The sequence below is a fragment of the Anthonomus grandis genome, chromosome 4, assembly GCF_022605725.1.
Source record: "Anthonomus grandis grandis chromosome 4, icAntGran1.3, whole genome shotgun sequence".
NCBI lineage: Eukaryota > Metazoa > Arthropoda > Insecta > Coleoptera > Curculionidae > Anthonomus > Anthonomus grandis.
The window spans coordinates 10,925,190-10,936,164 of NC_065549.1; the positions used below are offsets into that span (position 1 = coordinate 10,925,190).

At 37.4% G+C, this 10,975-nt stretch overlaps 1 protein-coding gene across 1 annotated transcript in view; it reads left to right on the top strand.

Annotated features, from left to right (window-relative positions):
* LOC126735716 (nuclear anchorage protein 1-like) overlaps nt 1-10,975 on the top strand; it is a 178,206-nt gene that overhangs the window by 24,050 nt on the left and 143,181 nt on the right. The window contains exons 3-25 of the mRNA XM_050439795.1: nt 1,074-1,187; nt 1,245-1,422; nt 2,687-2,867; nt 2,923-3,040; nt 3,096-3,272; nt 3,322-3,413; nt 3,465-3,686; nt 3,738-3,920; nt 3,970-4,167; nt 4,580-4,851; nt 4,906-5,368; nt 5,420-5,593; nt 5,646-5,905; nt 5,967-6,506; nt 6,560-6,784; nt 6,873-7,083; nt 7,139-7,278; nt 7,329-7,537; nt 7,592-7,844; nt 9,496-9,682; nt 9,737-9,888; nt 9,943-10,408; nt 10,461-10,582. Of these exons, the coding sequence (XP_050295752.1) occupies nt 1,074-1,187; nt 1,245-1,422; nt 2,687-2,867; nt 2,923-3,040; nt 3,096-3,272; nt 3,322-3,413; nt 3,465-3,686; nt 3,738-3,920; nt 3,970-4,167; nt 4,580-4,851; nt 4,906-5,368; nt 5,420-5,593; nt 5,646-5,905; nt 5,967-6,506; nt 6,560-6,784; nt 6,873-7,083; nt 7,139-7,278; nt 7,329-7,537; nt 7,592-7,844; nt 9,496-9,682; nt 9,737-9,888; nt 9,943-10,408; nt 10,461-10,582 (5,137 nt within the window). The remainder of the gene's footprint in view (nt 1-1,073; nt 1,188-1,244; nt 1,423-2,686; nt 2,868-2,922; nt 3,041-3,095; nt 3,273-3,321; nt 3,414-3,464; nt 3,687-3,737; nt 3,921-3,969; nt 4,168-4,579; nt 4,852-4,905; nt 5,369-5,419; nt 5,594-5,645; nt 5,906-5,966; nt 6,507-6,559; nt 6,785-6,872; nt 7,084-7,138; nt 7,279-7,328; nt 7,538-7,591; nt 7,845-9,495; nt 9,683-9,736; nt 9,889-9,942; nt 10,409-10,460; nt 10,583-10,975) is intronic.

Genomic DNA, 10,975 nt, shown 5'->3' on the forward strand with positions numbered 1-10,975 from the left:
GTTGAAAATAGAAATTAGGGGACTATGAAAACTATTCGTAGATATACAACGCCTTAAATACTATTTATAAGTGTTTGATTATACGGTATGTTAACTTTTGAAATTTTTATGGCTTATAGGTTCATTCGATAAAAACGTTCACTCATTGACCATTTTTGACTGGCAGTTAACTCGTATCTAGCAAACCGACTAAAATTACAATATCTCAAAACTTATAGATAAAAAAATGTAATAAACTGCGATAAATTGAGAGAAAAGATATTTGCATTAATCTTTAGTTGACAGTTCAAAGAACATGCGCTTCTAGCCAATCTAGATCTACTAAAATTAAAATATCGCAAAAATTATTATAGATAAAAATATAAGACAGCTTTCGTTAAATTAAGAAAAAAGTGCTTAAAAAATTTAATCTTATTTAAAGTATAAAAATATCCAAGCAGAACTTTTATAGTTATCCGCCGTTCGCTCCAGTTGACAGTCCAAAGAACATTCACTTCTAGCTAACCTAGTCCCACTAAAACTTGATTATCTGAAAAACTATTATAGATAAAAATATGATATAAACTGTATTAAATTAAGAAAAAAGTGCTTAATAAATCTTGTGTAAAGTACATATAAAGATATTCTACCAGAACTTTTAAAGCTATCCGGATATCACTCCAATTGACATTTCAAAAATCATTTGTTTCTAGTCAACCCAGTCCCACTAAAACTTAATTATCTCAAAAACCAATATAGATAAAAATATGAGACAAGTTGCGTTAAGTTAAAAAAAAGTGCCTAATAAATCTGATTTAAAGTATAAAATTGTGCAAGTATCGGGCTTTTAATCTAGTTGACAGTTCAAAAATCCTTCTAGTCAATTACCTACTCCCACTAAAACCGGACTATATCAAAAACTATTATAGATAAAAATATAAGACAAGAATTACAAAAAAATTGATCTACTCAATCAATCGTGCGTACTAATCAACCGCTCACCGCTGTTGCCATATCATGCAACAAGTAGTAGGATTCTTAAAAAATTAAATACTTCCCAAAACGGTTATTTAAGAAGTTGTGAAACTTTCTAGGTCAAAAGATGGCGCCCCGATCGCACCCGACCGTCGAAGACGACTTCAAGTCACCGGCAACACTGTCCAGCTCGCTCTGGACAATGTCCAGAGGACAGATGCTGGAATATACAGGTACTATACCATACATTTCAGTCACTTTGCATGCCAATACAAAGCATTTTTTTGCAGAGTAAACGCCTCCTCACCCACTGGGACATCATCGCGTGATCTCGAGCTTAGAGTGAGCCAGGGATCAGAAGTGGAAGATGAGCCTCCGGCATTTCTCAGGAGACTACACGACCTCTCTGTTAAAGTTGGTACGAGGACGAGGTTTCTGGTTGAGATTAGGAGTAGTTCTGATGTAACGGTAAGCAAGGATTTCTTCTTTCCCGAGTGTTCTTTCGTTAACTTTCGTTTCGTCCATATTAGCGATCATCATTGCAATTTGAACCTTGGAAATAGCTGCTGTGGAAAGGCCGGTCGTTGTAGTATCATCAAACGAAGTTCTCAAATTCTTTAACTAAGAGATTCTCCTCATGCCAAATCCTCTTCGTCCTGGGATACTACCCTGGAGAACCAGCTGTGGGAGCTCATAGTGTTTCCCATTCCTAAGTACTCAAGCTTCCTAGTCTTGATCTTCTTTATCATCTCAATACCTCTTTTTATTTTTTTTTGAGGACTGATGTAGGCTGTTCAATGTATTTTAAGTATTCGCCGATATAGCAATATCTCAAATGCCTTAAGGTTTTCTGTGGAGTATTGAGTGTCCATGATTCTGCTCCATAAAACTGGGAACACGTAACAGCGAAGTATTCTTACTTTCGTTATGAGATACCTCTTCTGACTACAGATTAAATAATAGGGTGAGAGGTTAGATCCTTGTCATACTCCTCTTTATATGTCGATTACATCGCTGTCATTAATTTCTATTTGTATATGTCCTGTTTAGCCCCAATTAGAGTAGATAATAATTTTTCTTTACTAGTCTTCCATCTCTATATACTAGTTTTCCATTTTGGACTTTTTCTAATGCTTTTTGATAGTCCAGGAAGCATGTATACACATCTCAGTTCTTCTCATGACATCTCTGAAATAGTACATGTTTAAACAATGATTAATTTCGCAAATATATTAGGTGATTTATAACGCATATAAAACCTGTATCTCAATTGTAAATTACGGATGCACACATAAAATTTGTTGATTCACCACCAGTTACATAAAACAATTTGGCATAGATCAATGCCTTTCGAAAAAAAATTAACCGGACACATGGCCACATTATGTTGTGTTTATAATTCCCTTGAAAATAAATGCTGATCCAAACCGCAGCTTTTTATTTATAGACTGGTCATTTGCTTTAACAATTAGTTTTGAAACGACTGCAGTTTTATTTAATAGGAAAATTTATTAACAGCACAATCACCTTTAAGAATATATAAACGCAGTTTCCACTGGCTATGAACTAAAATAATCTACTTCTTACATTAAATTGCAACGGCGCTAACACGACTCCTCCCTATTCTTAACTCCCACTCTCTATGGCCGTTCTACAGAACACATTTGCCCATAAACGTTGATGCCATATGGCTTTAAAATTCCCAAAACATAATTTGAAAAAAATGTCATAGATAAAATGGCTGAAAAACGACCAATTGGTCAAAGAAACCGATAGATACCGGTTGATCAACGAAGGAGGCTTTCACTGCATCGATATTGCTCCAGTCACCACCGAAGACTCAGGAAGATGGCTCTGTGAGGCTCGAAACGTCATGGGGGCATCAACTTCTGGCTGCCACCTGAACGTTCTTGGTAATTCCTTTAATGCCATTTAATACACCAACGTTTAATTAATTGTGCCTTTTAGTCCCCAAAACATACAAGTCACCTGAATTCATCGAAGACTTAAAAGCGATATTAACCAATCAAGGGACCGTTGCTTTGGAGTGTAAAGTGGTGGGTGTCCCTACGCCACTCTTAAGATGGTAAGCATGCGAGTCTGCAAAAGCTTACCAAATTTTTTAATGCGTTTTCTTAAAGGTTTAAAGATGGTAGAGAAATTAGACCAGGTGACGTGTTTGCACTCACAGCGGACCCGAACGACGACCCAACTTCTTTGGGAACTTACCTTTGCGAGGCGACGAATTGTATGGGAACAGCCATATCCAGTTCTAGGGTCCATGTGGTCGAACACTCCGGAGCGAGGAGCTTTGAAAGGTAAGTAGAAGCAGCAAAAGTAAAACCGTTTACATTTTGGTGGTTGTAGTCCGATACCAGTTGGACCCCCACCGATCTTCAAACGAGACTTGACAAACGAAGAAATTAAAATTGGCGATCCGTTAACGTTATCCTGCCAAGGTAAGGTTTATTCTACAGAATATTGTAGTTGATTCATAAAGTGTTTTATAGTATCTGTACCACCATGGCCCAAATCCATCTTGTGGTACAATTCCCAAGGTAAAATCGATGACCAATTGCCAAATGGCAGGTACAAATGTTTGGCAGATGGCTTAGGAGGATACATATTAGAGGTGCGCCCTACGGAAGCCGAAGACCAAGGTGAATGGAAGGTCGTGGCTACCAGCGAAGATGGGGCCATTTCTATTTCCACTTGTGATATTAATATGATAAGTAAGTAATTTATAAAAATCATCCCAAGGTACTGAACCTAGGCACTTTTAGTTCCAAAACACTTCAAGAAACCAAGATTCTTGGACACATTAAAAGCAGTATTAACAGAAGAAGGACTGGTGTCCTTTGAGTGTAAAGTGGTTGGTTCGCCCACTCCACTTCTAAGATGGTTTAAGGATGGACAAGAACTTAAGCCTGGAGATGTATATCAACTTACAGGAACTAATTCTTTAGGTAATTTTCTTTTGCTTTTTATAACTCTGGAGTAATCAGGCTTTTCCAGGGTCTTACTGCTGTATAGCCAAAAACTGCATGGGGGAGGCACGAAGTTCAGCAGAACTGACTGTGGAAGACATCGAGAGTCAGCTTAATGATGAGGAAAGAGCTCAGTTGATTTCAGCGAGTCAAGCACCCAAGTTCCTTCTTGGACTTAAGAGTGGAGAAGCTAAAATCAATGAGTCTTTTAGGTTTACTGTGCATGGTATGTGATTAAGTTGATTATTCACTATAATCTGATTGATGTCTTGGGTTCTAATGCCAACGACTGGTTTGACAACCATTCAACCAAAAATTTTGGGATATTTAATTATATCATTGCATCTCCAGACTCATTGCCAAAAATCTCCAGATACTGAATCAGCTGCTAGATAATTACCTAGAAGACAGTTATTTTAATTGTTAAAATATTCTTCAAACTACTTAAGAAGTTAATTCAATTCTTAGCCTTGATGTCTTCATTTTCAAATGCCTTAAATCTTAAGTCAAAATCTATACATTTAATAAGTCGATTCATTAAATTTTTTATTATTGAAAGTAACTAGATATTGATGAACCATCATTCCGATCTCATGAATTGACCAACTATATGACAATAACTGAATTCTCTCATTTAGTTAGTGCAACTACACCAGTACCAACCCTCTCTTGGTACAGGGACGACCAACATATTGACACAGATCCAGATAAATATATCGTAGTAAGAGAACACCTTGGACTTTGCCACCTGGATATCAGGCAACTGGAGTTCAATGACCAAGCAGAATGGAAGTGCGTGGCCACCAACGAGTTTGGCCACTCTGTCACTTCCTGCTTCCTAAGACTGATCATACCCAAGCATTTCAAGAAACCCAAATTTCTGGAGTGTCTTAGAGCAGTACTTTCTGAGGTAAAAAAAACTCACTCTAATTTAAAACATCATTTATTAAAATTTAAATTCCAGGAAGGAGCTGTCAACTTGGAATGTAAAGTAATCGGAATACCGCAGCCAGTACTAAAATGGTATAAAGACGGTGTCGAGTTGAAACCTGGAGATATCCATAGAATCACCTCTGGTGAAGATGGAACTTGCTCTTTGGGCACTTACACTTGCGAAGCTAGCAATTGTATGGGTACCGTAGCTAGCTCAGCCTCGTTGCTAGGCTTCGAAGACCAAAAGGCCAGGCAACAAGAAAGGTTAGAGCTGGCCAGACAGCCATCCTTGTCTACGATTCATGAAGAACGTACGTCGCAAATGTATGATACTGCTGGTGATCAGTCGTTGACCATCGGCACTGGAGAAGTCTCCTTTTCGTTTGATGGCAAAGAAGTTTCTGTTTCTTTGTATGAAACTCCCGATCTTACTGAGGAGGAGGCGTTGCAGATTGTTGAGATGTATGCGGAGCAACTGTCAGAACATGTCTCTGGTAAGCGAGGTCTTAATATTTAATTGCGTACTTCTAAAACTTTGTTTTAAGAACACAACATTGTTGAGCTGCCCCCGTTGAGATTCATTAAGGAGTCTTCCACTTCTGGCAACCTTTTAATGGAAGCAGTAGTGGTTGACGTTTCTGATGAATACTTCGTCACAGCAGATGAAGACTTACGAACTGAAGCAGATGTGGAAGAAATATATTCCATTACTGAAGCTGGTAAAGAATTTGTATAAACCATCGTAACTGTTGGTTGAATAAATCATTTTAGGCCAACCACTATCATCAGTCACCTCAGAAAAACTGAAAATTGACTTAACATCAAGCAGCGGGGATGGCCCGAAAAGACCACCGAGAAAAGGTGATTCTCAAAAGAGCAACAGCTACTACAGCCTCTCCAAGAATATCTCCTTAGACTCCAATAATGAAAGCTTAGCAGGTGCTGCAGAGCTGGACAGCGAGAGTTATGGAGACTTCGAGAGTGCTATGAGCTCCGACAGAACTCGTCCAGAAGAAGACAGGGCATTTCAAGTAAGCTTATCTTTTTCCATCTTCTTTAACATCTTTTTTATCATCATCTCTTTATGATAAGGTGGCTGCTATAACAGAAACCACCAGCCTTCCAGACGAAGAAGCTTTGCAAGACGAAGCAAGACGCCCATTAACTCCAAGAACAACTCATGAAATTGGATCAGATTTGAGAGTGAACATTAGCGAGAGCCAAGAAATCAAACGACGCAAAAGACGATCATCTCAAAGTTCAGACGAGATGTCTAAAGATGGATTTAGACGAGGCACAATAAGACCAACGGTCAGTCTGGATTCTCCTGATGTTCATAGAGACATCCTTGGAGAACGTGAAGACGGCTTGGTGATTGATTTGGCAAAACGTGAAGAGAAAGAGATGGAACTGAAAACCCAAGAATGTAAAGTCATCGAGGAGTTAAGGGAAACTTTAAAGAACTTGGAGAGTAAGTTGTGTGGTGTTGAAGAAGAGGTTTTAGAAAAGTCTGCTCTTAAATCAACTTCTGCTGCTGCTGATCGTAGCTTGGAAGTATTAAAGAGTATTTGCCAACCAATTAAGGATTTGCAAACGGTTTTTGAGAGTTTAGAGCAAAAAGAAGGGGTTGAGGTATAAGCGTTTGGGATTAAAAATATCTTCCTACTTATAATTAAATATTTCAGTTGAGCAAAGAGATTTCTATAGTGGAGCTGCTGGCTCCTCCAATATTTGACTTGCAAAAGAGTTTGGGGGTAGTGGAAAAATGTGTGGCAATGAAAGGGCGGGAGCATACGTTGATCCAGCGAACCTGCAACAGTATTTTGGAGAAGACGGCCGAAGAACTTATAAAAGGATTGAGTGATGTTGAAAAAGTTGCTTTGATTGAAAAAGAACTGGATAGGACTAAGGTAAAAATAGCATTTTGCTTTATTGCATTTGAACTGTTTTATTTGATTGATGCCAAATTGCCATAGCTAAGAGTGTTTTTATCCATAGGCGTCAGGGCGCATCACTCCATCAAAAATAATTCAAGAAGTGTGCATCACTTTAAAGGAAATCAAAAGCGAATTAAAAAAATCCGAAATGATTCTGATAGAAGGCCACCAAGCTATAAAACAGGAGACCTTAAGCAGCTCTGATCCCTCTTCCTTAGCTCAAGATGCTGACATCATTTCCAAATTTATGATTCCAACTTTGCAAATTAAAGGTATGATGGCTTAAGTCGTCTCGCTGCTTGACTTTTCAATGCTTTTTTTCTGTAGAAAATCTTGAGAGTCTAGAACGTACCATAGCTTACGAAGATCCTGATCAGATGTATACCCACCTCAGCGAAGCCATTTTGGAAAAATTAGCTGAACCGATCAAACTATTGATAAAAGAGAAGAAAGTTACTGAGAAACAGGTAAGATTAGATCTAACAACTGTTCATTTGCTTAGATGTAAGTTTTTTAGGCAATGAGATACGCGGGGGAAAAATCAATGTCGCAAGAACTAAGATTGGCGGTCTTGGATAAATTAACCACCCCAGTGAGTGAGATAACACGAGGCCTTAACGTCATAAAAAATCAGGAACCGGGAGATCGTCACTCCGGGGTTATTTGCATGAACGTACTTGAAAGTTTTGCTGGAGCTATTGAGGATATCATCACATCTTTAACCAGGTCACCTTACATTCAAAAACTCAGTTCGGCTTTTATTAAATGAAACGTTTGCAGGCTGCGAGCTAACTTAGCATCCTCAGAACCTACCAGCATTGGCACCGATAAGCCTGAAGAAAAATCACAAGAAATCTTCAAAGATGTGTTTGAGCAAGTCAGTCAAATTGTTTTCACAGATACTTCGCAAGCAGTGGCTGATTTGCTCTTTAACATTGAGACTGCCGAAGGGAATATTAGGGATACTGCTGTGTTGGAGGCGCTGAGACAGTTGGCTAGTTTACAGAAGGATTTGGCCACCACGGTGATAAAGGTGAGTTTTAAAAACCTACAAATTTCTTTTTAAATATGTAGATTTGAGTGTGGTGATCGTAATGCTGTTGAAACCTTTCGCGGTTTACCTCAAGAGTTTGATCAGGCTTTACAAGTTCTTCAAGAGTTTCCTTAAAGACTTTTTTAGTTTTCTTTATGTATCCTTTGGAGTTCTTCTTGTTGAGATGCAAAATAGGTTTTTTTCGAACGAACACTATTGAACATAGAATCAGAAATATGGGCCATTAAACGTAGAGTTAGAGTGAGAAAGATATGGTTACAGAAAGGTACATCTGATTTTGAGGAATGAAGCTTAAATTGTCTTGTAATATACTCCATTTTGATCTAAAGATTACCTTTGAGAAAACCAGAGATAAATTTGATGGATTTGACCTTTCGAGCTTTACCACAAAAGTTTATATTTGATAAGACTTTAAAAGTTCTTCAACAGTTTCTTATTTTTTTCTTTCTTGCCTTTGAATCTGACTCTGAAAAGAATATCATCTAAGGATTTTTTTGCTGATATGCAAGCTATTGCTATTGCATGTAGCTAATTGCTAACGAACATTGAACATTGATTGAGTGTTTATGTGCACAAACTTCACAAGTTCTTTAGAAGTTTCATGAGAGAGATTTGTAGTTTTCTGTTTCTCTATTTAAAGCTCTCTTTTTAATAAGAGACCATTTTACATCATCTTGGAAACCATGTCCAAGAGGAAAGGAAGTTTCAGGTAACTTAGATCATAACTCCTCTTTTAGTGCTCTGATTTGCTTCATTTTTACTTTAAAAGTTTCTTTGGAATGTTCTTAAGCCTACGTTTAAGAAATCATTAAAATCTTAAACTTTTAATTAAAAATCACTAAAATCCATGCATCAGAAACTTTTTTATTTAAGTTATTGGAAACCATGTCCAAAAGACTGTACAGTTTCAGGTAACTTAGGTCATAACTCCACTACCAGTGCTACGATTTGCTTAATTTTTGCTCTTAGATTTCCTTGGAATATTCTTAAGCTTGTATAAAAGAAATCACTAAAATCCATGCATCAGAAGCTTTCTTATCCAAGTTCTTGAAAACCATATCCAAGAGGCAAAGCAGTTTCAAGTAACTACGGTCATAACTCCACTTTTAGTGCTCCGACTTGTTTAATTTTTAGTTTAAAAGTTTCTTTGGAATATTTCTAAGACCCTATTAAAAAATGGGTAAAATCTATGCATCCGAACCGTTTTTTATTTAAGTTATTTTCAACCATGTCCAAGTGGCAAGCTACCTGAAAGCTTGGATTATAACTCATTTAACATTTTTGCTCTAGATTCTTCCATTAAAAACATTACTAAAATCCATGCCTCTACTTACTGATGTGTAAACTGTAAACTCAATTTGGAAGAGATAGATAGATGGACCACTAGATGTAGAGTCAGATTTTTTTTTCCATTTCTTTTTAGTAAAGCTTTTTTTTGAAGAGACCATGTATCTTTCTACTTAAAAACTGTAGATTCTGCTTCCAGCAAAAAAAACATTAATGCAGCATTGACTTTATTAATTCAACATTGGACATAATTAGAAAATGGAATATTGAATATGGAGTTAGAGTTAGAAAGATGAAGGAAAGATTCTAAAAGCTAATTCTACTGTGCTCTCTTATCTTTCAGGCTGGAGAAAACAAGACAGAATCAGTAGTATCAGTCCTCGAAAACCTCTCCCAACACATAAATCTCTTGAATAACTTCGTCACTGACTTAACTCCATCAAGCGACATCAGTGTGCTGCGTGATTGTGCTGTGGTTTTAGGAATTATGGAGGAAGGTATTGTAGAAGATACAGCCGCAATGGAGCCAGGTAAGGATTTGCTTGGGGTTTCATCAAAAATATCGCAAATATTTGCACTTGCAGGTGAATTAAAGGAGTTATATAACATTTTAAAAGAAAGAATCGAAAGCGTCAGGGAGAATATTATTGAACTAGAGCAGCAGTACCCTCATGCTGAACAGCTATTATCAAGTGATAATGTGGTGGTTATATTGGAGGAATCATCTCTCACAGTGGTAAATTTGCCATTATTAAATTAAATATTGAAAAATCATGAAAAACTCTTGTAGGTTCCAGATGCTTTATTAGAAGATACCAAGAAAACATTGACAGACTTGCAAAAGGTCGCAGTAGACCCCAGTGCCAGACTGATTCTGGAACCGCTTCTACCCCACGCTTTAGCTCTCTACGAAATTACTAACGACGAGCTGCTGAGAAGAAACAAAGAAGAATTAACTGAAGAAGACAGGATGAGGCTGCAACATTGCGTGGTCCCATTAGAGATGATTGAGGACCGTATCATAGAGGCTCTGGATTTCGTTATGTTGACTCCAGGAGTACCACAACGGACCGAACTGAAAAGCCTTTTGGAACATTTGCAGTACAATGTGGCCGTAATGCATCAGCAAGTGATGGACGAAACGCATCTCCTCATGCAAACGGAGTCGGAACACGGTCTGGACAATTTGAAGAGAACCATAGTGTCCTTGCAGGATATGGCTGTGATGTCTGATGTGCCTCAGGAAGAATTTTTAGGTAAAAATTGTAAATTCTAGAGAGCCTTGCAGGAGAATGTTTGTTTTTGTAGGTAAACCGGAGATTGGCATGGCTGTAAAAGAACACGTGGCCGAGCTGGAAAAGTGTCTAGGCCTGCTGTATGAAACTGCAATGACACAAGGGATGGATCAAGTGCCACCAGAACTATTCCAGGTACATCAACTTTCTAACTTCATATCATGTTTGTTGTCTTTTGTGACGTTCTTTTAAATATTTGCTCTTCGGAAAAAGTACTTTCATATGCTTCGGAATCACTTACCAAAATTATATTATTTTCTTTCATTTCATTTCCTTCATCTTCATTCATTTATTTTTAATGATCATGTAATTTCGTCAAATTAACTGTCTTCTACATCTTTATATTATCTGTCTTTTATGTCTTCTACAAACTATTAATCTTCATGTTTGTAAGTCCTCTCATCTTCATGTTCTCTCCTTTATTTATTTGTACTTTTTTACCTTTTGATGACACTATCTCGTTTGTTAACTTGCACTTACCAAAATTGTATTATCATCTTTAATTTTATTGTCTTCATCTTTGTTCAT